Raw genomic sequence first — 26,129 nt, 5'->3', positions numbered from 1 at the left:
AGTCCCATTCTCATAGGAAATTGCTCTGGAAGTGTTGGAGACCAATTTTCCTCCTGGTGAAATCCATCGTATGTATGGTTCTGGATCACCTACTGCTCTACACTTCAAGGAAACACTCTGTCCTTCCGTGATCGTTTGCTTTGCTGTTCTGTGAGTAATCATTGGTGGTTCACAGACAAATTCCTCCTCCTTAATAGACCAGAAATACCTGCCCGTCAGCTCAGGTGGGGAAGCACAGGTTTCCAGGTCATCTTCCCTAGTCAGGCGCCGTAGCCATACTAGCTCACAGTTGCAGTGTAGTGGGTTCCCTCCAAAGCTCAATACCAGAGAGGATAGAGGGGTACCCTTGGGCTTGGCATAGACGGGAATGCGGGAGAAAAGAGGGTCGGGGGGGATCTTCCTCAGCTGGTTAGAAGTCATGTCCAGCCGAGCTAGTTTGTGAAGATCGGAGAAGATGCCTTCGGGAACAAAATCTATGAGGTTATGATCCAAACTAATAGTATTGGCATTTGAAAGCCTCCCGACAGTTTCCCAGGGGATCTTAACAAGATTATTATAGGATAGATCTAGATCCTCAATTATGTCAATGAAATCTTCAAAAGATCCAGGTGAAATATAATGTAACTGGTTGTTACTGAGAATTAAGTGGCGAAGGTTAATCAATCCTTTGAAATGATCCTCATCAATATAGGTGAGTCGGTTACTATCCAGGTGTAATGCATGAAGGCCTTTAAGATCAAAAAATGCATAAGGCATAATATGACTGATTGTATTTCGTGATAGCGTTAAATGGATCAGGTCTGTCATGTTTGCAAAATCCATCCTTCGCAAAGTCGTGATGAAATTATCCATCAGCCGGAGTTCTGCTGTCCGTCGGTCAATGGCGGGAGGAACAAAGAGCAGCCCATTCTTCGTGCAAAGAATGGTGAAAGATGGAGACACTGTCTGGCAGCTGCAGCGCATGGGACACATCAGGGCCCTCACAGACACGGTGCTCATCATCACGAGGCAGAAGACCAACTTTTCCATGGTAAGATAGAGAGGGTACCTAAAAAAATGAAATCAACAAGTCCATGAATGTGAATTTGAACCAAACATGCTTTAAAAGTGAAAAATAAATAAACAATGGAAAGCCGCATTTGCCTGGGTGTCTACTTAGCTACGCCTACATTGGGCTTTTTTTCAGCTAATCTATCTGCTGTGGACATTAAAAAAAAAAAAGCCTGAGACTGAAAGAGGACTGTGGTTGGAGTCAGAATTTCATTCTGAGGTGCTTCTGGCCTCTTGAATTGCTTTTTTACATAAAACAGACTTTAAGATTTTTTACAGGAGCACAACAATACATCAGAAAGAAATCCACCCTATCAGAAAAGTTATTTGGTTCCCCTTTGAGAGAGAACTTGAAACGCTCCATTTACATAAAATGGCACCAGAGTTAGAAGAGGGTGCATCCTCCAGATTTCCAGGGAAAGGCTGTTCCCAAGCAAAGGACCATCATGGACCATCTCCAACTTGCCCACCCTGGACTCTCACTCGCAACCTTCCTCCTCAAGACATGTGGGCCACGCAGGGAGATTTCACCTGAGGCAGTCTGTCTTAATAGAATTGAAGGGAAGGGAAGGGAAGGGAAGGGAAGGGAAGGGAAGGGAAGGGAAGAGAAGAGAAGAGAAGAGAAGAGAAGAGAAGAGAAGAGAAGAGAAGAGAAGAGAAGAGAAGAGAAGAGAAGAGAATTCTTTATTGGCCAAGTGTAATTGGACACACAAGGAATTTGTCTTAGTGCATATGCTCTCTTAATCTCGCTATACAGGGCATTAGTCAGGCATCTTTTGGGATACTGTGTCGAGTTCTGTAAACCTCATTTAAAAAAAGACATAGGTAAGATTGAGCGAGTCCAGAGTTGGGCAACAGAACGGTGCAAAGTCTGAGGAACAAAACATATCTGGAGAGATTGAGGGAACTGAATATGCACAGTCTGGAAGACAGAAGGTAAAGGGTGCATGTGACTGAAATCTTTAAATATATTAAGGGTGTGAATAAGACTCTAGAAGGCAGCATTTTCAATATTAAAATATTGATGTTTTATTGAAATACTTCAATATTTCAGTTTTCTATGTTTCTAGGTTCACTTTCCTCATTCCAGAAACAGGGAGGTTTTGTCCTCTACTACTAAGCTTCTCTTAGTAGTGGAGAGACATCAGCTCCACATTCTGAAGGGACAGAAAGCAACAGAGCAACCTTTTGACCAGGGAAAAAGCACAGACAGGTAGGAGGAAAGAGGTAAGGTAAGAAGAGATTCTCCCTGCAATTACGGAGACCATTCTTTTGTGCTGGAATTCTACTATAGCAGAGACTTTGCCGGGTGATGGAACAGGTTGCAATAAAAAGGGCTGTGTATGTACACATGCATGTATTTCTGTTTATATGGCTGCCCATCTCGGCCATGGGCAAATCTGGGCAGCAAACACAAATAAAAACATCAGCATGATAAGGAATATATAGACATGTAAAGACCTCATAAATATATTTTGATATCTTTTTCTGGATAGGGTAGCACCCCCCACCCCACCCCCGACAGACCCAGTACACAACTCTCAACTCCTGCTCAAAGAGCAGGTGGCAGTGGTGGCTAGGAGAACTTTTGTGCAACTTCAAGTTGTGTTCCAGTTGTTCCCCTTTCTGGATTGGGAATCCCTGTACTCAGGCCCTCAGATCCTAGTTATCTCTCGCTTGGACTACTGCAATGTACTCTTCATGGTATAACCCTTGAAGAGTATTTGGAAGCTACAGATGGCTCTTAATGGAGCTGCCTGACAGTGCGGCGGGGGGGGGGCGGGGAGGGCTACGCTGGCCCATGTGACACCTCTGTTATATAAATTTCACTGGTTACTCATTTGCAACCACAAAGTGATCCTCAGGTGTGGTAACAATGAGAAATATTCAGAAAAGAGAAACCCGCCTACAGTTACAGGTAGTCCTTGATTTACAGTCATTCATTTATTGACCACTCAAATGTACAATGGCACTGAACACTTATGACCATTGCAGCATCCTCACAGTCATGTTATCAAACTTCAGGTGTTTGGCAACCGACTTGTGTTTACAAAGGTTGCAGCGTCTGGTGTTTAAAGTCCAGATTGTTCTAAGCATGGAAACCTCAACGTTCCGTTTCAGTCATGGAGCCAGTTAACCAAGGGATGATTAGCACCTTTGGCTGAAGGTGTTAGGTACCCATCTATTGGAGATGCTTCATTTTTAATGGACAAAATAACCTCCTCCTGCTCTATGATTCTGTGGCCACATAGAGAGAAGCCATAAGACTTTCCTGCGCTCTCCAGAAGCAATGACTAGAAATGCCATGGTGTGTGTGTGTGTGTGTGTGTGTTGAGGTCAGTTGAAATTTGAACAGCTGCAAGTACCCCGTTTCAGCTGACTAAGGAACTCTGCAGAGCAAGTCTTACTCTATTTGGGAAACTAAAAAAAGACCCAAACCCTTGTCTTGGTCCTTGAGAAGTAGCAAACCTCCCTCACACAGAGGATGTTAGGTAATGAAATGTCTGGAAGCAAACAACCAAACTCAAAGAACACCAAGGTCTCCACACTTGAACCCAGGTGGAGGGAACCTTGGTTGTAGTTAGAATTCATGCATTTATTCTGCAGTTTCGAACAATAAACTTTAGTTGCACAATTTGCAACTAAATTATAGTTCTTAACTGAGGAAAATCAATCAGGTCTCATCTACACTACACTACATCACATCCTAATGACACTCAGAAAATCATTAAAAACGTGGTTGTTCTTCCAGCCCTTGATGCAGGATGGTTGTGAAGACCTTATATGTTTGGCTTCTAATTTGTTTTTGTTTTTTTAAATTGGCCTTTTAGGAAACTCACCATTCTCTTAGATGTCTCTTAATGTATCTGCAGCTGCTAAGTGGTACAGAGGATGCCAAAAGGGTTGGTTTCCATGCTGATCCAATGCAAATGGATAAATGCAGGATATAAATAAATAAATAAATGCCACAAATGCCAGTTTTCAGCACACACAAACTCCCAAGGCCTGAGCACTAAAGAGAGGCCCTGAATGAAGAAGGCACTCGTTGTGAAAATGATGCCTATAACTTTTTAAATAGAGGTGTCTCTCTCTCTCTCCCCCACCCCCGCTCCCTCTGTCACACTTTATTTCGGACATCCTGAACAGAAACTTGGCAGAAGTAAAATTTTTGACAGCCAACATGTGCAGAGAAAACACGGAAAGCGGGGCAACCAGATGGCCCAATGGGACTCCACAGGCATGAACACCCAGCCTTCCTGACAGGAGGCCCTGTCCGACTGCCTCTGTACCTAGGCTCTCCAATGAGCTAACAACTCCACACACCACAGAATCTGAGCCCCCCCTTCTCACAGCTTTCCCACAGGAGAGGCACAGGAACCACAAAACCACCCCATCCCTTTGGGCCAGAAGCAGCAGCAGCAGCAGCAGAGGAAGGGAGGTGGAGCCAAGGCCTTTACAAATGCCTCACAGAACAAGGTGAGCTGCCTTATGGGATCCAGAAGGGGAAAAAACCTCTGGTGGCTGCCTTGGGGGAGGGGGGGGGGCATCTTCATTAAGCCACACACACCTTCACATTTCAAGCCACGCATTTTTTCTCTAGGAGGGGAGGCTATGGCTGTTATGCTCTGGATCTATGCAATTATTGACAGATAACGTATTTGCTTAAGCACTGAACGATTCTAAACCATTTTAAAAGAAAAACCACAACATTCTAGTTGTGTTCTGTAGAGTTGTAATTGCAGGAATGTTCCAATCTGAAGGCAAACCTCAGGTAATGAATGTTTACCAAGCAAATACAACTCAGGCAAACAAAGTCATTAATGTAAAGGAGGATTAGAGAGAGGAAGTAAATATGTGTTAGACTTTAACTAGAGATAATTAATTGTATTAATTACTATGCTAAACAGTAATGAAAGTTAAGCAATAACCAAAGTTAAGCAATGTTAGAGGATTACTAAAAATGTGTATAAATGCAAGACTAGACTCCAATAAAGTTCATCATGATTCATTTGATCATGATCAAACACCTCGACAGCCTCGTCATTACAACAGTGTTCCACACAGAAAATGTAAAAAGCACTAGTGGCCCGTGGCTCTGTCGGCCAACCTCCGGCAGCATCCTCTCCCACCGGGTCAGGCCCCATTTCTCCAGCTGAGCAAAGAGCGGAGGCCCTGGCTGAGAACCCGCGGCACTACAGCAGCCTGGGAGCCGGCACGGAGCCCGTCCTCACGTGCACACCAGTCCAGGAACTAGCCGGCCGCAAGCGTCATTCGAGGCTATTTCAGCTGGGCAGGGGCAAGAGTGGACGGTCCCTCCTTCCCTTGATGGCAGCGGGGAGAGCCCACCCAGAATCACCGCAACAGCTTTTGCAGTCTAGCCGCCGGGGTGAAGGCCGCTTTTGACGAGCGCGCTCACGCGCGCACACAGGCGGACGGAACCGGAGGTCTGGACATGGTTGCCCAGCGGAGGAGGGGTCCTCCAGGCGTAGGCCGGCGCGCTCCCACCGCGCTGCCAACCAGGGCTGGGCCGAAGGCCGCAAATAAGCTTCGCTTCGCCTGGCCAAGAGTGCGATACCCAGAGCTGCGAGGCTCCCGGCTACAAAAACTGCCCCGCGGAGAGGCTCCAGGTCCGAGACCTGCAGAAGGCGGGGAGGCCGAGCAGCCTCTGCAACTGAAGGCCAAGAGAAGGCGCAGGCAGCGCCAGTGGCGAGAGCGCCCCAGTGGGGCTGGAGACCAGACGTGTCCGACAACGGCGGGCTTCTCCTAATGGCGAAGCCCGGCCCCGGCGTCTTCCGCCTCCCGACGGGGCGCTGCGCTGCCCCCGTTCGTCGTAAGAGCCCTCGCTGTCCGACTCGGCTCGAAGCTACCTCCGCGCCACAGGCGAAGCAAGTGCTCGCCACTCCCCACTAGGGGTTCCCCGCCGCCAGGTGGGCACCTCAGAGCAGCCGCCCAAAATGGTCAGCAGGGAGCACGCGTGAGCTGCTGACAGGAGCTCATCCACCTCGGAGGAAGCCTGGCTCGAGTGGAGAGGCCGTTCCGCCAGCAGCAAGAGCGCGCACACAAGCGCGCCCGCATATCCCCCACACCCCAAGCTTCGAAGCGCAGCGTCCCCTCGTTGCTCCGCTTCACAACAACGGGTAAACACCCCCGCGGCTTCCCCCCAGCCAGGAGTTCAAAGGAGCGCAAACCCGGCCCGAGGACGCCCCACCCGCCTCCCTTCTCACCTTGAGACCTGCCATCAGTCGGGAAGGCGCTTGCCCTACCTGCCACCGGCCCCTTGCCGGCGACAATTGGCCTCCCCCCACGGAGAGTGAGCAAGACCAGGTCGCTCGCCTCCGTCGAGGTCCGACGCGCCGGCCTGGAATCCCTCCGCTCCCGGCGGCTCCTCTGTCTCCTCCGCGAAGGTTGACCCGCGACCGGGACGACAGGCGGCGACTGCGCAATTTCGGGCAAAGGCAAAGGTGGGCTGCCGCCGCGACGCCCCTCCGGCCGCGCGCTTTTACCTGGCCCGACGGCCGCCGTTCGCGGCCGCGCCTCCTCTGCGCGCCCGGGTTGGTAGGCGAGGCTGGCCATGCGCTCTCCCGGAGAGGCTCCTCCTGCCGGCTCTTCACGCGCGCGGCACCGTCCGCCGGCGCTACGTCCGCTTCGCCCAGCAGCCACCTCTTCCGACGAGGCGAACTGGGGGGCGCCTCCTGCTCTTGCGGCTCCTATCCCCTTGACGATCGCCGCGGCCGAGCACGGTAGCCACCGCCCGGTCGGTTCACGCAAACCGCTAAGGAAGCCAGTCCTCAGCCGCCGCGGCGGAAGGATTTCCGTCCGCTCGCTTGCTGAGTGGGGCAGCTGCAGCGAATGCGTCGCCGGCTCTGAAGGCAGTCGCTGCTGCCGATCACAGAAGACATGGGAGGAGGGCGGGGGGTGGAGAAGGGGAGGGGGTGTAGCAAGCAAACCTGCCGGCGGCTGTGTTAAGGCTCGCAGGATTTCTGGCAATTCTGCGCTTGGGGCGACCGCGTTTCCTTGCTGTGCCCACCCCGCACGCGTGCCTGTTCGCGGACGGAAATGACGAGTCCTGGTCTTTCCCCTCCACCCTCTCTTTTGCGGAGCTCCTTTCCTCGAGGCCTGCCCACGGGAGTCAACAGAGTTGGAAGGGACCTTGGAGGTCATCTAGTCCAACCCCCGGCTCGAGGAGTCTTTCCAGCAGCAGCAGCAGCAGCAGCAGCAGCAGCAGCAGCTTCTCAAGGCACCTCTTATCCACAGGGCACCCACGCCCTCCCCCTTACTCAAAGAAGCACAGGGAGCTTTGCGCTCAAGCTGGTGCTGCTGGAAGAGTCTGTCAACTAGCCCGGAGATGTATATGTCTAGTCTAAGGAAGAGGCAGGCTAGGGGTGATGTGGTATTAATATCCCAGTATCTAAGGGGCTTGTTATCCTCCCAAGCACCAGAAGGCAGGACAAGAAGCAAGGGATAAATTTCCTGACAGTGAGACCAATTAACCAATGGAACTGCTTTTCTCCATAAGTTGTGGATTCTCCATTCCTGGAGGTCTTCAAGAAGAGACTGGACTTCCCTGAAACGGCTCTAGAGCAACAGTCCCAACCTTTCCAGCTCCAAAGACTGATTGGAGGGTGGGTTTGTTTGCATGCTTGTCTGCCATTTGTGCAGCCTGCTTCCCAACCGGCTGTGGCTGCAGACTGGAGGTTGGGGACCCCTGGTATAGGGTCTCCTGTTTCAGCCGGAAGCTGGACTAGAACACTTCCAACCCTAGTGCGTTTCTGCTCTCTGCCAATCAGCCTCCATCCATCAGCAGACAGACGGGGGATTAACACAAGAGCAGGCAGCGGGAGGGGGCAATGACCTCATTTACAAGAATGCCTCTGCGTAGCAGAGAACAAAAACCTGGACCTCTGTGGCAGAATTGGCTACAACTATCTACCGTGCCCAGAAAGAACACCATTGTTCTGGATGCCAAGCTGAAGATTCTTCAAACTCAGGACACAAGGGTCTGAAAACTTTACTGTAGGAAAGGACAGGCCTTGTTCATGGCCTCCTCTGCTTGGAGGACCTTCGGGGAAATTGCCAGGCTTGGTTTCCTTTCCTGATCCTGGTGAAGACAAGAAAAAGGTTGTCTTCATTTCAATGGAGAGAAAAACTGAGCACACCAAATAAATTGCATGGAGTTCTCACTTGCTTGATGTGCATGTGAGAAATATTCTTCCTCTTTCTGGTTGGCACTTAACCAAGAAGCATTGTAATGTGGCAAAGTCTGTGGTGGGGCAGATCTTAGGACTTGCAATTAACCACAACAGTGGTGGTTAAACTCTTACCTGTCAAAACATTGGACAGAGACCTGGCCAAAGATGGAACTGGCCTCTGGGGCTGTTGCTAGCAGGGAAAGCCTTAGAGCATGGATGCCCCAACATCCAAGCACAGGCAAGCAGCTCAGTGCCTTTTCTCCGGGTTGCTGTCTTCCTGTGAAACTTGCTCATGAACACTCGGCCCCTGGAGCAAAGCTGGGTTGGCAGCAAGACATTCTGTGGCTTGGAAAGCTCAATGCAGGAGGACCCTACAGAATTCCTAGCAGCTGAATGAATGTCGTTTGCCATCGCACTTGCCCCTTCCCACAGCAAGCAGCTCCAAGCAGACCTAAATTCCCCCCCCTCCTGCTGGAGCCTGGTTGGGAACCTCTTTCTGAGCAAAGGCAGGGCTTAAAATGTGTGCTGGTCATTTCACCTGCAAAATATCCCAAAGCAGAAAGAAATAATTGATTACATTAAAGCAAATGCAATAAGATGTACAATAGGTAACAGTCCTGATCTCCAGGAGCCAACAGATGGGCGAGGGGTGGGCAGAAGATTAGAACTTCGCATTCATATCCTAGTTTGATTTTCACCATATAATTTTGGACTTGCCAACCTTTAAAAACTTGATTTCAAAATCCAGAACTAGGAAAGGCAGGGAAATAAAAAAATAAAAATAGTCAATTCATTCAGTTGATTTAAGTTCCTTGGGCAAATACCCTCCAAAATGGATTGCAAACAAGCAACTCTTCTGATATGTTTAAGTATGCATTTGTGCCACCTGGCAAAACAAATCAGATAGGATCAGGAAGTCAAGTCACCCTTATACTATCACTATTCCTATCCAACGAATGGAGATGCCCTGTTGGCCATCAATTGAGAGAGAAAAATCCCCGAGCCGGCTGGGATGGGCTTGTGTGCCCAGTCCTGCATCCAAATATGCCCAATGGAACCAGGGCATCCCCAATCCCCCTACCTCAGACCAAGCCCACTCCAGCAGAACTGAAGCCGGAGCATTGCTTGGGAGCACCAGGCACGTAGGCATTGAGGAATGAGAGAAGGGCTCTTCTGATCAAGGTTATCCCTCCGTCCTTTCCTAGGTTCTTAAATGCTCTTCCCAACAAGGAGTTCCCAAAAGAATGCAGTGTTTTGTAAACCTTCGGTTGCCTTTAGCCTTTAAACGAGATGTGGAAATTGTTCAAAGAAAAAATATTTTTAAATGGCAGCAGCTCCACTGGTTCATTAAGGACATGAACTGCATTATTTTCTATGAGTCCATACTATTTCTCATAGCTGCCCACATACATTTGTTCAAACCACATTCCAGATGGAATCAAAGAAAGTGAATTGCATTTTCTCAGACTCCAAATTTTGCCATGTGGGGGCTGGAGAAGCCGCAGAGGAGCATATTTGAGCAGGATGCTTCCAGACAGATAGCGCCTGATATGTGCTGCTTTAAAAGAATTCTGCAGCTGCTTTGTCATCTTTCCTTCTTAATGGAAGGGGGAAAAGATGTATGAGAGGATTACAAATGCAAATATTCCATGAATTGGATTATTCTATCTAATTCTACTGAGCATCATGAGGCAAAAAAGAAGCATCAAAAGTCTTGGCAGCTTGGAGGAAGGAGCTGCTCAAAGTGAGAAGATAAGACATCAATGCTACACCTCTGCCTTGCAAGGCACTGCCTTGAAACTATCCTGAGGTGGGCATCACTGGACCCCTCTTCAAGGTGCAAGGCGGCTGCAGCTACAACTGATGTTTTGCCATGTTTTACCAGGAAGCTGAAGGCCCCAATGGAATTCAGTGCCAGGAAGAGCAGAGATGATGCCAATGCCTTGCCATGCAGACTGTTAATGGGGAAGATTTGGCTTTAAGGGTCGCGATCTGCATTGCCTAGAGATGATAAGAATGTTCATCACAAGATAAACTGTATCCTGCAAGAACTTTTCAAAAGATATTTGGCCAAAAAATGAAAAAACTTGATGAGGAGCTACTTAAACAGTATCTCTGTGGTTCTGTGCTTAATTTTAGGCACAATATTACTTAAAGCGAGCTATTTTCTGCTTTTGCAGAAATTTTTATAAACTGGGGACTAAGATCAGCTTCAATTGAAACTGCCATTGCATCCGCTGGCTGCCCCTCCCCTCCCCATGATCTCCTTTCATACAAGCAACACTGGCTGTTAGGATGGGTCCTCTTGAGTGCAAGGATGAGGCCCACTCCTCCAATCACAATGTTTCCTTTCTGTGATCAGGATGCTACACTCCATAAAGCCTTCTTCCTCCCTTACAAGGCCAGCATCTTCTTAACTGATAAGCAAAAGGAGCTTTAGAAACGGGAAATCTTTTATGGTGGGGAAATTCCAGAGCTCCTGCTGTATTGACACAATGAAAGCAACCTACTTCCCTCAAGGCTGCTGAGGGGGTGTAAATGCTTGTCTTTACTGCAATGTCTTGCATTTAGTTGACCTTCAGCAATGCAATTCAGAAGCCTCACAATAGCGAACACTATGGAAGCCCACAAATGAATGAGTCAAGCACATGCTGTTGCTAACAGCACCTCTAGAGCCGACTTGGTTGACCATGAAAAAGCATGCCACAAACACTGTGGCCTTCTCCAGAGATGATGAAAGCAATTGCTGGACATAAACAGAAGCCATTCACCTAACCAAAGTGGCCATTCCCAAGACCTTTGCGGTTTCCCTTCTGTCTATCACAAAACCAGGCTTGCCTACCCCTGGTATTTCAGGCTTGTAGGTGAGGACCTATGGTGGGTTAGATGCCCTTGTGAGCATTTATGCCAGGAAGGACAGCAAAGGTCCACAGCCTGGCAATAACATTTGACTAATGAAATTCTCTCCGGAAATGTAGATTGAAAGATTGCCCATTTGTGTTCTGGACAGCTGCTCCTAGTGATACTCTGGAAATTGAGTTTCTCCTGGGGCCTGTGGGTTGAGCAGCTTAGAAGCTGAGGGATTACCATCACACTCAAAACCATTGTGCAGCCTTTATGGACGCCAGATATGCAAAAGCCTCGTTTTCTTAAAACACTTTTTGATACAATTAATTTCAGTTTAAGAAAAGTCTTCCAAACAGTACGAAAAAATAAAGACAGTGAGTTGCTTTTGTTTTGGGAATCAAGAGGAGGAAAAATACTATATTAAAGGTTTTTGACTTAAAAAGCAAAAAGCTTAACAAGATTGAGTTTTGGGAGGTGCAATAATTTTAGAAAACAGAATAACTTTCTTTGTTGTAAGTTGAAAACCACTGCCATGTTTTATCTTTATCCACTTTCCCCTTGATCTTGTGTAGAAATTGACCATGTAGTGCCAGCAGTTGGTTCTTGTTTTTATTACATTATTTGAATATTCATGTTACGTTTCCTGAACATTCAGGAAGTTCCAGTTATGCTTGTTTTGGACAATCTTTTATGTAGTCAGTTCTGCATGCTTTTCTTCTTCAGCAGTTTGACTCGCAGTAAACCTCTACCTCCATATTTGCAGGGCAGGTATAATTGATCAACATCAATACAGGGATGTAATGAATAGTGAATAGTCATTCTCTTGTTTTTTTAGTCCAAACTGCCCATTTGAGCTTCTTTCCTATTAATAATTCAAGCAGTATATTGTATGCCAGGTATCGAGTGGCATGGTGGCCTAGTGAAGATGCTCGCCTCCTGCTAGGAAGGTTGGGAGTTCAATCCTAGACAGCAGCAGATGTTTCTTTCTCCTGAGATACAAAGAGAAAATATCTGCTATAAACTTGGCGTAAGCATCAAGAAGGGCATCCAGCCAGTAAACCCTCAGCGCCAGGCTCTATCCCAAGTTAAGGGATTACAGGGTAGTAAAAAGAGGTTTTTACTGCACCACAGGTATGGCCCAGGTATAGATGCTTTGATGCCATTTCCACCATTCAATTTTGATTTTAACTCTTTTCTCACTCTTTAGATATACTCTGTCCTAATTGCACGTTTAAGTTGTCCGCATTTTATGATATTCAATAGTAAAATACCCAGATATTTGTAAGCTTCATCCTGATGGCTCCCAAGGATATAGCTGTTTGGTATTTCGATTCTATTATTGTGATTTTACCCCAACATTATTATTACTCTTGCACATTTCTCTAGTCAAATTCCATTTATTTATCTATCCTAAGAATCCTTACGGTATTTGTTAATGACTGGGCTTCAATTTCTGATTTTCCATAAAGCTGCAGGTTATCCATATAAAGCAAAGGTGAGATTTTATTAGCACCTATTTTCTTTGGTAACCAACATTTGCTTCCTTCAAAGTCACTTAAATAAATGTTGATAATGAGTCACTCTGCAAGATGCCTCTCCCAACAGTGACAAGCCCATATTTTTCATTTCCAACCAATTTTGTCTTCTACTGCTTCATATTTTTACTATAAACATCCTAATATTTTTACTGACACCAATTGTTTCCAAACATTTGATGATCCAATTATGTGGTAATGAATCAATTGCACTTTATAATCAATCCAGATGATATGTAAAGTGGATTTTCATATTTTGCAATTCTCCAAAATTATTTTACCAATCTGAACTTGATCTTTGCTTGATCTGCTGTTCCTTTTATTTCCTTTCTGTTTTACTGGATATTATTTTCTTCTAAACAATCTTGGGTGTTCTCCAGTTTCATGCTGTAATTTAAACATTGTAGGAAAAGATATTGTCGGCCTATGGTTTCCTGTTTTTGTTGCTTTTGCTGAGTCCTTTAGAATCGTATACATTTTGCCAGCTATTAACCAGTCGATGACATCTCTTTTTTCATTAAGCTTCTTAGTTGTAATGGCATGTCAGCTGGTCAGATATTTGAGCTAAAATTGAGTCATGTAATTGATGACTTCCAGATGTTTTTAATCCCTTTCACCCAATTTTAGCGATTTCTGCTCTTCTTCCATTTGATTTTTAATAAATTCATCTTCAAATTCTTTTATCCATCCATCATTTTTATTGTAGCTTGAGTTTCTTGTAGATCTTTCCAAAACTGGATTGTTTCCTTTTTGTTTGGTTTTCTATTTTCAGAATCTCTATTGCTATTTAGACATTGGTATAGTGGATTTTAACATTATTATTATTATTATTATTATTATTATTATTATTATTATTATTATTATTATTATTATTATTATTATTATTATTATATCATAACCCCAGCTTAAAATTAGCATATTTTATTTCAGCAGAATGGTCAAAAATGTGATGGTTAATGACTGCAATAAAATAAATAATGCCTGACAATTACAATTACAATATGCCCACATCAATTTAAAGTTTTCACAGCAACTCCAGGCATGCCTCATAGAGACTCATTCACCTTGATTGGGCCAAATGATGTTTGTTGGGGAGCAGCCAGCCTCCCCTTCCTCTGGGCTCATCCTCCGAGCCACGGCCAGTTCCAGGGAGTGACCCAACTGTGAAAATCCCCCAAGGGCCCTTTCACAAGTACCCCTGATGCTGCTTCCGATGCTTCAGGATTTCTGTGGGTGTGAGGTGCAGGCTGTTCTGGCAGATGGCACAGTGGTAGAGTTGCTGCAGGGCAGAGGTGCCAGAGGCAGTCTCCGCTGCGCCCCCTCTGGGCCCTGGGGGAGCAGAAAAGTCACAATGAGAGGGAGCCCAGTGTTCCAAAGATGAGACCCTACCCGTCTCCTTCCCAAATCCCAGGAGACCCCGCTGAAGATGCAGCTACAAAAGGACTTGCCTTCGCAGCCAGGGGGGCCCTCCTGAGGGCCAGGAGACCGGCAGGCCTCTTCATGGGCCACACGCTCCAGAGGAGTGAAGGGCATGTAGAGCCCACATTGTGGGCACGTCCAGAAGCTGCGCAGGCAGTCACTGTACAGATCTCCCTCCCCCTGTGGGGGCGTAAGGAGACAGCAGTTACAGGGCGGGTGGGCTGCTGCCCCCTCCCACAGCCAGGAAGGAGAAACATCGTCAAACCAAGGAGTTCTTCCTTCACCCCATCCGTTCCTGCACTCACTGCCAGACAATTAAATGTCAGGAACTCGCCAATCCTGTAGCCACCTTTCACCTCGTGGGGCACCAGCTGCACCCCCTGGAAGAAGCTGGGCAGCCTTTCAGCCTCCTCAGGTGCCATCTGAGGGCCTCCATAGAGGTGCTGCTGCTCCAGAGAGGTCATTCGGCGGAGGCTGTACTGGGCCTAAAGGGACAACCAAAGGTGCTCAGACCAGCAGCAGAGGCCGAGCCCCTGCTCCTGAGTAGCAGGGAGGTTCCTCCTCTACCCCTTAACCCAACGGCAACAACCCCTCTCCAGGGAGCAGCCTACCAGGCTTGGCCAGCCTCCACCTGTCTCCCAAGGGCATAGCCACGCACCTCCGTCTTCAGGAAGCCCAACAGTTCGTGTGTGAGTTGGCACACTTCTGGGGCGCTGAGTGGTGCCTCTGTCTCTTCCTCCTCCCCAGACGGGCCTGCCAATCTTTGCAGACACTTGTCCAACACTTTGTCCCAAGAGGCCCGGAGGCGCAGGGCAATGCCAAGCATCTGCACGGCTGTCTCTGCCACGGGGACTTGAAGCTCAAGCCAGGAGTCAGCCACTATGCGCGTGCAGTCAGCGTTGGTATCGAGAGAGCGAGCCAAAAGCAGCAACACCTGGGGAGGAGAGCAGCTGTTTCAGGAAGGAGAGAACCAAAGGGCAGAGTGATACACACAGCCTGCCAGAGCCCACTTACCTGCAGTGCTGGCAGGCGGAGACAGTTTACCAGGTAGGGCTTGTGGGTCTCCAGCAGTGAGACGAAGGACAGGATTTGGGGGTGGCTGGTCATCCTCTCCTTGGCATCTGTGGGCAGGAAGGCCACTCCCTCAGGCCCCTCTGAAAGCCTCTTCCCATCTTTCCTGAGCTCTGGAAAAGTCTTGGGCCAGACTAGCTCGCCCTTGATGGCCCTCCAGCTGAACCAGCCACAAAGGGAGGATAGCCCATTTGCAGCTTCTTGCAATGTCCACTTCTTGGCTGCTTCAGTGCAACCTTTATATGACCCAGGACTACTAACTGCCCTCCAGATGCAGAAGAAAGCCAGACCCAAAGGTCTCTATGCCTTATTTTAATTGTGACATGAATAAAAAGCAATCAAATAAGATGTGGAAGGAATCTTCCATAATAGAAATAGGAGTTGTCAATTGCGAATTGTGTTGACAGGAGGAGTTGTTAGTTCTAAAAAACGTTATCTAAGGTTTTCCTAATTTCAAATCTGGTTGACTTTTTCCTCCTTTTCTCAGTCTGCTCAGGATGCAGCACTCAGCCAACCCAATTCAAGAAGCCACACTGTCATTCAAGAGGAACTGACCATTAAATCTGGTAAGAATTATACATAAGCAGCAACAGAAACTTCAGATGGATAAGGATCATTTTCCCCACCCCATGTTTTTTCCCAGTGAAATTATTTAGTCCTTTTGCCAAACAATCCTGGGATGGAAACCTGGGTTTTCCCTCTTCCTCCCACACCATCACAACTTCATTTCAAGTTAGGCTGGAACCATAATTTCCAGTACAAAAAAACCTCCAAGGAATACCGGAAAAACCAAAAACCAGAAAGAAGCTCTTGACTCTCTCAGGTGGCCAAGATCTCTCTTAAGGCCAGCTGGGAGTTGAGGTTCTCTTGGGGCTGATGGGCTTCCTCCTCACCTGGGTCCTTGCCAGCCTTGGAGTCCGAATGCAGCAGTTCTGGGGCATCAGCAAACACACTGGTCGGGTGCAGGACAAGGCCGGCTTTCTCTCTTGTATGGAAGATCTGGAGAGCACACAAGAATGGTTTCATCGGATCTTTTAATTGTTTATAGATTGCAATTTCTTTTGTTTTGTGCTTAACTGCTGAAAGCCACCCAGATCATCTGCAGGATTGAAGATAGGCAGCTGTATATATTGAAGCAATAAATAAAACAAGAAATAAACAAGCAGGGATGAGTCACGGCAGGGGACCGATTAGGAGACCATCAACCTCTTGAAAGTCTAGGAAAACCTTCCCCCTGCAACGCTGGGCCTGATTCCAGCCCCCTTTGGCCCTCAGTAGGACAGAGTGGCTAGCAAAGACTGCAGGGACACCTGCCTGTTCCGAATCCTTGCGGGTCTCGTTGAAAGGGTCAGGGACAGCCAGCTGAGGATAAAGGCCCTGAGCCAGCACCAGCTGCAGCAGAGCCAGCTGGCTGGTGGAGAGCCCATGGCCTTCACGGGCAGCTGCCTGCAGCTCCTCCATATCATGTCGCAGCTGGAAATTCACATCCTGCAAGGCAACAGCAACACAATCAGCTGCCTGCAGAGGCAGAAAGGGAGACACAGGCACGCACCCACTCTGCCTTCCAGCCCTAAGCCCCAGTGGCCCGTTGGAAAGACACCCCACCAAGTGCTTTGCGGGGCCCTCTAGAAGGACCGGGCCTCCCCACGTTGCAAACATCTACTTCTGGGTGAGGCAGGAAACCTCCCTGTGCTTTCCAAAGTGACCAGCATTTCTTTTGGAGCCGGGAGGGAGGACCTGCTGCTTTCACAGAAGCTGCCGCTGAAAATAGGACAAGAGAGAAGGGGCCACAGTGTCCTTAGAGGAAGGGCCAATGTTTGGTGGACATCCAAAAAGCTAGAAAATTCTGGATTCGAGTACAAGCCCTGATTCAGAGGATTTTAAAAATGAGTAAGTTTTTCTTTTGGAATTTATGGACAAACAATTGGGAAAAAGTCATGGAATTTTGTCCCAAAGGAGCTCTTTTTTCAGGAGGCAACTAGACTTTGTTTTTTCTTTGAAGACATTCTGCTCATCCAAGAAGCTTCTCTGAAGTAGCTTCTTGGATGAGAAGCGAAACGTCTTCAAGGGAAAACCAGGAAGTCCAGTTGCCTCATGGGAAAAAAAAGAGCTCCTCCTATGGGACAACCATGACACCTGGAGGGCGGAGAACCTCCATAGTCTTGGAACTTTTTTTTTCATATGTGCAGCGAGATTATTGTGTGTACAGATGAAAAGATTCGGCATGAAAAGTAATCCTCAATTTGGGCCGTGGCAACAGGCATGGAGCCACACTATGGTGATCATTATTTGTGACCTTCCCAGTCAGTTTCTGAGAAGCCAAGTCAATGGGGAAGCTAGATTCACTTAACAACCACGATGATTTGCTTAACAACTGTGGCAAGAAAGGTTGTAAAATCAGGCATGGCTCAGTTAACAACCACGTTGCTTAGCAATGGAAAATCTAGTCCCAATTGTGGCCATTAAGCCCACTAGTCATTGCTGCCTCTAGAGGGTGCTGCTCCGTTCAGTTTCAATGCCATTGAGCCAGTGAAGACATTTCCTTGGTCAGATGGCCAGCATGATGGAGTGCTGTTACCTTCCCACCAAAGTGGTACCTATTTATCTACCTGCATTTGCATGCTTTCACACTGCTAGGTTGGCAGGAGCTGAGGTGAGGACAGAGCTCACCCCTTCGTGTGGCCCTCAGATCTTGAACTTGGGCTGCCGGCTTTCCAACCGACAAGCCCATCATCTCAACCCCTGAACCATCCTGCCGCCCCTGTAATCACAGAGTAAGCGGTAAGTTTATAATTGTACATATAACCGCTATGAAAATCAGAAGCTGTAACTTTTTTTCCGTTTCTAGATTTTTGGCTTTCTCTTTGAATTCTTTCTTTTCCTTCTTTTCTTCTTTATATTAGCTTGTATTACTTATCTTCCTTTTTAAAAAACTGTAATAAAAATTGCATGTATGTGTGTGCATACACATATATACAGAGAGAGAGAGAGAGATACAAAAGGGAGATTGCAAGTCAACTGGCCCTTCCTCTTATTTGCCCCACCTGGATGTCTAGGCAGGAACTACCCTCCTCCTCTTCCCCAGATGAAAAACCGGACCCTCCTCCTGCTTCCTGCTGCTGCTGTTCCTCCTCCTGCAGCCGCAACAGCTTCCGCCGGCGCCCACCCCGCTGCTCATGCTCCCGCTTGAGTCTGTGCAGCTCTCGATGTTCCCGCCTCCTCCTCTGTCGAGCGTAGGAGCTGTAAGGCTGAGCAGGAGGGCGCAGCAGTCGGTGGTCCCGCAGCAATTCCTGGCAGAGGAACCGGAAGGAAAGGATAGCCCACCCTTGCTCAAGGCTATGGAAGCCCCTTCGAGCCCACCTTCTCTTCTCTCCACAAAGGATGCCCTTGCAAGTGGAGACAAAGAACAGAACTACTCCTCCACATCACCACCACCACCACCACCACTAGGCGCCCAGCTTCATCTGTCCTCAGTCCCAGCCATTCTCAACGGACACCAACCTGAAACTGGCGCCGCAGATTGGCTGCCTCGTAGAGCCGATGCTCCTCCAGGCCCCGATGTCGGCACCACCGCTGGGATCCTCGGCGATTGGCCGCTTTCTCCTGCCAGCCAGACACAAGGGAAGCCCAGTTCACGTGGCTCAGCGGGAGAGCAAGGCCGAGCTCCGTCCCCCATGTAAGGAGCACACGTGCGAACAAGACCTTCCCATCCCCTTGCCTGGAGCAGGAATGGAGCTTTGCTGGAAAGATGCCACCTCAAATGGGTGTCCGTTGCCAAGGGAGCCGAAAGAGCAAAGGGCAAATGCCAAGAGAAGGTCCAGGGAACCCAGAGAAATATTCTGGCACAAGGGCCCTGGGCTGGAAAAGGACCCTGCAGGGAGAGGTCGCCCAGGAAGGGAAGGACTAGGAAGCCTAGCTCTTCACACTGCATCTGTGGCACTTCCTATGCCCTGCCTACCTGGACCCAGGCGTTGAAGATATTCAGAAGGGTCAGGGGGTCTCCCAGTGGGCTCCCCAGGCTTCGCCGGGCTGCCAGGCAGTTCAGGTTGCTGCGCCCCCCGCCCCTGTGCAGGAAGGGAGAGGGCACGCTGAGGACAGCGGCAATGGTGAGTGTCGGGGCAGCCAGGTCCAGGAGCGTCCCCAACACCAGCATCTTCCCTGCAGAGGGAGAGACTGCATGAGGTAATAGGCAGTGCCCACCCAGGAAGACACTCCTCCCTGCCACAAAAGCCACCCCCCCACACACACACTTTCCAGCAAAGTTCAGCACAATGCCCACCCCATGGACCTGAAGCTGAGCCCTGCACAGAATTCTCAGTTCCAGGAAGACACACCGGGATGACAAGGAGTCTGGAAGCAACCCAGCAAGTTGCACACTTCAACCAAGTGGCCGGAAGAAGGAGAAGCCTTGACCCTCAGCTGCACCCATCACTCACCAATCACCACATCAACTGGAAGCTGAGCCAAGAGAGTCCCAATGGGTGTTAGGGCCTCTGCTGAATCCAGGGCACCCTGATGCTTTAGATAGCCCAGGGCTGCCTCCAGGCTGGCCCAAGGAGGTGGCTCCAGGAAAGGGAACGCTCGGGGATCGCCTAGCCCCATGCTCTTCATCTAGAAACAGAGGGCAGAAGGCGGGTGGCTTCATTTTAACAAGCAAGTCAGGCTCTCCTGCTCTGGTCGGGTCCAACTGCTACTCTCCTGCCTGACCTTCCCGTCTGCAGAAGGACAGGAAGAGTCATTTCTCAAGACCAGGGGGAGGCTAGCAAATCCATAGGGGCCAGGCAGGGCCTTGGAAGGCATTTCTTTGGCCCAGAACTGGGCCAACTGGAGCTCCAGAGCCCAGGCAGGAAACAGCTTTACTTGCCATCTGCTGTCTATCCACACACCTACTCCACCGCATCTCCATGCTAGGAGTGAAATGTGAGGCTTCTCACAAAGCAGGCTCCCCCCCTGAACAGGGGGGAAATGGTGGTGGTGGTGCTTCTTCTCCTCAGCAGACTGCCACTAAGGAAGCGCTTCCCCAACAGCCGGGTGTCACCCAGCGCTCTGCATCTGAAGGCCAAGACCTCCCAGAGCATTCACAAAGGCCCACAGCCTGCAGCCCTTCCCTCCGAGCAGTTACTGGGCAGTTTGAGGCATCTGGAGGGAGTAGCTGTCTTCCTTGTGACTCCCCTGACAGGCAGCCTTGAATCACAGCTGTCTGGAGAAAGCCTACCTGTAAAATCAGGGCATCCAGGGCCACCCGCTGGATCTCTGGCACTGGGTAGGGGGCAAAATTGTCATAGTCTGATTCAGCGTAGAGGCGGTAGCAGACCCCGGGCCCAGTGCGGCCTGCCCGGCCCTTGCGTTGCTCGGCACTGGCTCGGCTGATCCAGAACTCCTGGAGGCGATGTAACTTGGCCTTGGAGTCATAGCTCAGCTCTTTCACCTTTCCTGAAAAGAAGGGGAGTGGTGGGGACAGCAACCATGAGGAAGAGGCCCAAAAAACTGGAAAGAAAAGAGACATCAGTGCAGGCATTCCAAGGATGGGGTTGGGACAACGTATCAGCAACAAAGCCGAAAGATCAATTAAAGGAGGGAAAACCCAGCATCGTCTTCTTTTGGCATCTAACAGTCATCACCAGGCAGGCCATTCAGCTGAGAGAGTCTCTCATGGGCCTACCCTCGGATCAGGCCCTTTTGGGCCCATCATCAGCAATTGATGTCTTTGATCGCTGAGTGCTGAGTCTAGACTCTGTTCCTAGTTGTCCATGTTATCTTTTAGTCTTTACATTGTTCCCTCCAGCGAACCAACCAGAACTGTCAATGTTATTATTTTTTGCCCTGGGGATACTCAAGCTTATCCGTCCTTTGTTGATGACCTGAATCAATCATGGCAGAATGCTTTGGCACCATTTCCATCTGGCAGGTCCTCCCAAAGATTATTGCCCTTCCCCTCCTCTCCTGCTCCCCTTCTCCTGCCTCCAAAGCCCAGGGTCACTGCAGTTTCCTCTAACCTTTGCAATCTTGATCTACAGTCAATTGACTTGGTATCCATTTACTACCGATAGTTTTACAGTGGGAGTTGCTAATTTTCACTTGAGGGACATTCATAGAACTTGGGGGATGGCTTCACAGGTACCCTGATGGGTCAACTCTCACAGGGTTAGGCAGCTGTTCCTTGGCAAGGGTCATTCAGGCTGTTCTGGACCTTTTCGGGTCTCATTATACCACAGGGCTCTTCAGTGGACTGAATTCAGGGTAAACCCAAGTGCTCCTTCTGGCCTCACATCCCCTAGTATTTATCTGTCCTGCTTTCAGGATTTCCTGCACCAGCTATGTCCTACTCTGGAAAGACCTGTGCAACAACTTGAAGATTAGGACTTCAAGACCTTTTGAGTACAGACTATAGTTCATGAGCAGGATCTGCTCATCCATTCCTTAATCCTAACAATTCTTATTGTTTTTATTTCACTGGCAAGCTTGGTCGTATCATAGTGTTGTTTTAAATATGGAGGGGGGGGAAGTCCTGTGGTTGGGTTAATTTTAGCTTCAGCATCCAGTGTCCCCTGGTCGTAACAAACTTACTACTCTATTAGTGATGGAGGTTTTCACAGTCCGTATCTGTTACAGTGTTGGCCTTCAAAGTCTAGTGGCCCCAGTCTAGGCAACAGATTTCCCAACATTTCACCCCCTCCCCCCCCCAGACATGGTTGGCAAGGTGGTAATTAGGGAGTTTTCCTAATTTCTAATGAGTCTTGGAAAGAGCAGTCAATAGATCGTCTTCATCATCATTTTATCTTGGAACGGTTTGTGTCATTCCAAGGAAAGACGGAACTGCAAAAAACAGCCCAGGCGGATTAATCCCGACTCCATTCTGGGCCCTCCATGTCCGTCCCCACAGTGTAGAGTTATGGAGGTGGCCTGGAAAGGAACACCCAGAAGCTCTACAAAATCAACGAGGGCAGAATCATGGTCTGAGTCCTGGGAAACAGCACATGTGAATAACACCAAATCAGATCAAGACGCCCCAGGACCCCAGGAGGGCCCTCCGACAGGAGGCTGCTTGGGGCTGTCCTCCTCCCCTCCCTCAGCCTCTTCTTTCCCTTCTGCCTCTGTTGCTTGTGGAATGGAATATTCCCTTCAAGGCCATCTCCACGGAAAGCCCCTTTCCCACACCATGCCTTGCTTCCTGGGTGAAAACAGCGGCTCTCCTCCATTGGACAAACACCGGGGAGAACTCTCACCTGCATCCACAACAAACCGGACCCCATCGATGGTCACGGAAGTCTCCGCAATGTTGGTGGAAATGATGCACTTCCGGACTCCTGGTGGAGCAAGGTCAAAGACCTGAAGAGCAAGGACAGCAGCCATTAAGAGATTCTGGGCTGGTTTGTTTTTAAACAGTAAGTCTCATCTCTCTGGCGAGGGAAAAGCAACAAAAACTGCAACTGAAACCTGGAAAGCTGCCATTCGCTGCCATCCCCCAAAACTCTCGACTCTACATTTGCAAACCGCTTAGACCAGGAGTGTCAAACTCAGGTCATGTGACCTATTGTGACCTTTCCCCCCTTTGCTAAACCGGGCATGGGCGTGGCGGTGAGTTTGACACCCCTGGCTTAGACAGTGCCATGAAGTGCTGCAGGGTGACACGTCAGTCTAAGTGCCATTGCTAAGATCTTTCTTTTCTTTTTTTTCTTTTTAATCATCTTTCCATGAAAAAAAATACAAGGATATCTAGACAGCAACAAGCCAAAAGAGCCCCAAAATTCCAGCCACCCCCCCATCTGGTGACATCACCACCCTGGATTTAATTGGCCACTGCTCTCCATAACAACAAGGCTTTCCCACCGTTGAAAGTGGGAGGAGGCAGTTTGCCTCTCCAGCCCTACTCGACTCACCTTGTCCTGCTCGGCCACAGAGAGGGTGCTGTGAAGAGGAAGGACCACCCAGCGCTTGGTGAAGGCCGCGTAAGACTGCGCGGCCTCCATCACTGCCCCAATCTCAGCCACCCCGCTGAGGAAGATGAGCAGGTCTCCCCTCTCTTCCGGCGGGTACTTGTGGTCAATGGCCTGGAGCACCCGCAGGAAGGGCTGGACGCCCAGTCGCTCCCTGCGCCCACGACTGCTTTCCTCAGGGCGGATGGGTTCGTAGATGACCTGTATGGAACAAGAGGTCATGTTGGCCTACAATTTTAAGCCTTCTGTATTACAAGAACGGCAGTTGCAAGGACAGGGGCAGCTTCTGATGGAGAACTCACAGAGGAGGGTGAGTACAAGGGCTTGGCAAATTACTATTATTTATTGATGTATGAAATCCGCATACCACAAAAGATGGCAAATCTGAAAAACAACCAACAAACCCACACTTCCCAGAAGAGGCTTCAGCCATCCTTGCCAAAGGCCCTCCAAAACACCAGCTTCAATTTCTCAGGAGAACCTGGGTCCAAAAGGCAGGCCTGCTCTGGACCAGTTTCTGGGGGGTCTTCAAGGCCAACCCCAGGTACAGTGCATAGCAGTAGCCAAGCCACAGGGCGACTAGCACCTGTGTGACTGACTGCCGAGCCTTCTAATCTGAGAAAGAGCACAATTGGCACAATTGTGAGCAGGAACTGTGAATCTGGGAACATCCCCAGATTATACACCCACTTGAAATGGGGACACGCCACCCTACATGATCCATAAAACATCCTAGATCAGGGTGACCCAAATGCACTCAGTCCTGGTAGGTTTGGAGGCAGGTCCTCCTCCCCAGCCAAACCAGCACAGCCTCCAGGCACAGGGGCGGGACTTCAGCAGCTGAACTGATGATACCAAACCCCAACCCAGTGGTTTTGTGTAGTAGAGGTTGACTGGTGGGCTGAGCAGGCCGCAAAATGGGCCTAGGAGCACTTTCTTCAACACAATCAGCTTGGAGCAGGCCCAGAAGGATGCAGGTTATCTGTGTGGAAAGCCACTAGAGAGCTCAAGCAGCCCAGAGCTGGATGTTTGCTAGTCAACACCCACCTTTTTAAAGGGTCTCTAAAACAGAAATACCTCCTCATTCTACCCAATTTGGAAGGAAACCCCTCCCCCCAAAGTATTCTTCCCGCACCCTCACCGTGATGGGGAAGAGGCGTCCAGGAACCTGGATCACAGGTGCGCCCCCAAAATAGTCGGCAAAAAGCTGGATGTTGATGGTGGCAGACATGAGCACCAACTTGAGGTCAGGCCGGGCACCCAAGAGCTGGCGCAGGACGCCCAGCAGGAAATCGCAGTGCAGGTGCCGCTCGTGGACCTCATCCACAATCAGCACCCGGTAGGCGGGCAGCGTGGGCTCCCGCTGGGCCTGGCGCAGGAGCAGCCCTTCGGTCAGGAAGACGATGCGCGTGGCCGGCGAGCGGGCGCTCTCGAAGCGGATCTGGTAGCCGACCTTAGCAGAGAGAGGACGAAGGAGATCGGTCGCTCCCGGCACCGGAAGGCTCCCCTCCCCTCGCCCCGGCTGCCCCCGGCCCCCCGCGCGCCTGTGGTCACCTGGTCCCCGAAGCGCCCCAGGCTCTCGCGGGCCACGCGCTGGGCCAACGCCACGCAGGCCAAGCGCCGCGGCTGGGTGCAGGCCACGTGGGAGTAGCCGGCGGCCAGCAGGAACTGGGGCACCTGCGTGGACTTGCCACAGCCCGTGTCCCCGGCCACCAGCACCACCGGGCTGCGTGCCAGGGCGGCCAGCAGCGACTGCCGCGAGCGGGCGATGGGCAGGGCGGCGCGCTCCCGCTGCAGCCGCGCCAGCCGGGCCAAGCTCCGCCGCTGCGCGAAATCCAGGAAGCGGAGCAGCGCTAGGCCGAACCGGCGCGCTAGCGCCGGGGACACGCCGGCCGCCACTCGCCGGGGCAGCCGCAGGTTCAGGCGGCACCCGGGGTCATAGGCCGGCCGGCCTCCCGCGCTGGAGCCCTGCCGCTCGCAGACGCCCCGCAGGCGCCGGAAGAAAGCCCAGAAGTCCTCCAGCTCCTGGCCGCTGCAGCCCGGCGGGAAGTAGGCGGCCTCCAGGAGGGCGCGGGTGGCGGGGCAGTCCCAGCCCTCTGCCGCCATCCCGGCCGTTCCCTCGGCTAGCCGGTGGCGCTGCAGGCGCGGGAGGGCGGGCGGGGCGAGGCGAGGCTGCGGCGGAAAGCCTAGGAGCCTGCGAGGGGTGGGGAGGTGGGCGGAGAAAGGGAGATAGCCTCCCCCAAGCTTGGCCCGGTGAGCAGAGAGCTGGGGCCGAACAGGTAGGTTTTGATCATTTAGGTCGGAGAAGTTTGTGCGGCATGAGCACCTGAGTTGCAATGACTGTGTGGCGATTGGTTGAATGAACAGATTTTTTAAAATTTAATCAGTGACATGAGTTGGAGCGTGTGATCTACATTGTCTTAATTTTTGTTTTTTGGACTTTATTGTACACTGCTCAAAAAAATAAAGGGAACACTTAACACAATGTAATTCCAAGTCAATCACACTTCTGTGAAATCAAACTGTCCACTTAGGTAGCAACACTGATTGACAATCAATGTCACGTGCTGTTGTGCAAATGGACTAGACAGCAGGTGGAAAGCAGAGGCAGTTAGCAAGACATCCCCAATAAAGGAGTGGTTCTGCAGGTGGTGGCCACAGACCACTTCTCAGTTCCTATGCTTTCTGGCAGATGGTTTGGTCACTTTTGAATGCTGGTGGTGCTTTCACTCTAGTGGTAGCATGAGACGGAGTCTACAACCCACACAAGTGGCTCAGGTAGTACACCTCATCCAGGATGGCACATCAGTGTGAGCTGTGGCAAGGTGGTTTGCTGTGTCTGTCAGCATAGTGTCCCGAGCATGGAGGCACTACCAGGAGACAGGCCAGTACATCAGGAGACGTGTAGGAGGCCGTAGGAGGGCAACAACCCAGCATCAGGACCGATACCTCCGCCTTTGTGCAAGGAGGGACAGGAGGAACACTGCCAGAGCCCTGCAAAATGACCTCCAGCGGGCCACAAATGTGCATGTGGCTGCTCAAATGGTCAGAAACAGACTCCATGAGGGTGGTATGAGGGC

At 50.0% G+C, this 26,129-nt stretch overlaps 2 protein-coding genes across 5 annotated transcripts; both read right to left on the bottom strand.

The window, feature by feature from the left end:
- Window positions 1-3: 3 nt before the first annotated feature.
- On the bottom strand, window positions 4-6,600 carry LOC113450309 (leucine-rich repeat and fibronectin type III domain-containing protein 1-like protein; the record flags this gene model as incomplete). The annotated part of the gene is made up of 3 exons (XM_087939451.1): window positions 6,276-6,600; window positions 3,891-3,966; window positions 4-1,048 (listed from the first exon to the last, which is right to left on the bottom strand). A coding segment is annotated over exon 3 (1,026 nt), but the record flags the coding sequence as incomplete, so codon positions are not given.
- A 6,927-nt stretch (window positions 6,601-13,527) lies between these two features.
- Window positions 13,528-25,218, bottom strand: DHX34 (DExH-box helicase 34). 4 transcript variants are annotated; one of them, XR_015744882.1, is made up of 16 exons: window positions 24,604-25,218; window positions 24,191-24,502; window positions 22,993-23,250; window positions 22,339-22,441; window positions 20,328-20,545; window positions 19,549-19,723; window positions 19,071-19,270; window positions 18,614-18,715; window positions 18,157-18,402; window positions 16,427-16,600; window positions 16,006-16,111; window positions 15,056-15,162; window positions 14,653-14,975; window positions 14,347-14,526; window positions 14,071-14,221; window positions 13,528-13,951 (listed from the first exon to the last, which is right to left on the bottom strand). XR_015744882.1 is itself a non-coding variant. In XM_026721457.2 (16 exons), the coding sequence occupies exons 1-16, from the start codon at window positions 25,153-25,155 to the stop codon at window positions 13,809-13,811; spliced, it is 3,303 nt and encodes a 1,100-aa protein (XP_026577242.1). In that variant the 5' UTR covers window positions 25,156-25,218; the 3' UTR covers window positions 13,528-13,808. The 4 variants fall into 4 exon arrangements, 3 of the variants coding, with proteins under 3 accessions (XP_026577242.1, XP_026577243.1, XP_087796364.1); XM_026721457.2 differs by having other exon boundaries at window positions 14,700-14,975; XM_026721458.2 differs by lacking the exon at window positions 16,427-16,600 and having other exon boundaries at window positions 14,700-14,975.
- Between the last annotated feature and the right edge of the window lie 911 nt (window positions 25,219-26,129).

This window comes from Pseudonaja textilis, chromosome 10, assembly GCF_049901715.1.
Source record: "Pseudonaja textilis isolate UNSWEBS1 chromosome 10, rPseTex1.2, whole genome shotgun sequence".
In the NCBI taxonomy this organism is placed as follows: domain Eukaryota; kingdom Metazoa; phylum Chordata; class Lepidosauria; order Squamata; family Elapidae; genus Pseudonaja; species Pseudonaja textilis.
This window is presented reverse-complemented; position numbering and strand designations above follow the sequence as displayed.

What these genes read in the sequence shown, in the direction of transcription:
- DHX34 (XM_026721457.2), bottom strand. Translation starts at nt 25,155, where the DNA reads ATGGCGGCAGAGGGCTGGGACTGCCCCGCCACCCGCGCCCTCCTGGAG. An exon ending in CCGGTTTGTTGTGGATGCAG is followed by an intron (nt 20,546 to 22,338) that starts GTGAGAGTTCTC and finishes CCTTCTTTTCAG; the next exon opens with GAAAGGTGAAAGAGCTGAGC. An exon ending in TGGATGCCCTGATTTTACAG is followed by an intron (nt 19,724 to 20,327) that starts GTAGGCTTTCTC and finishes CTCTGTTTCTAG; the next exon opens with ATGAAGAGCATGGGGCTAGG.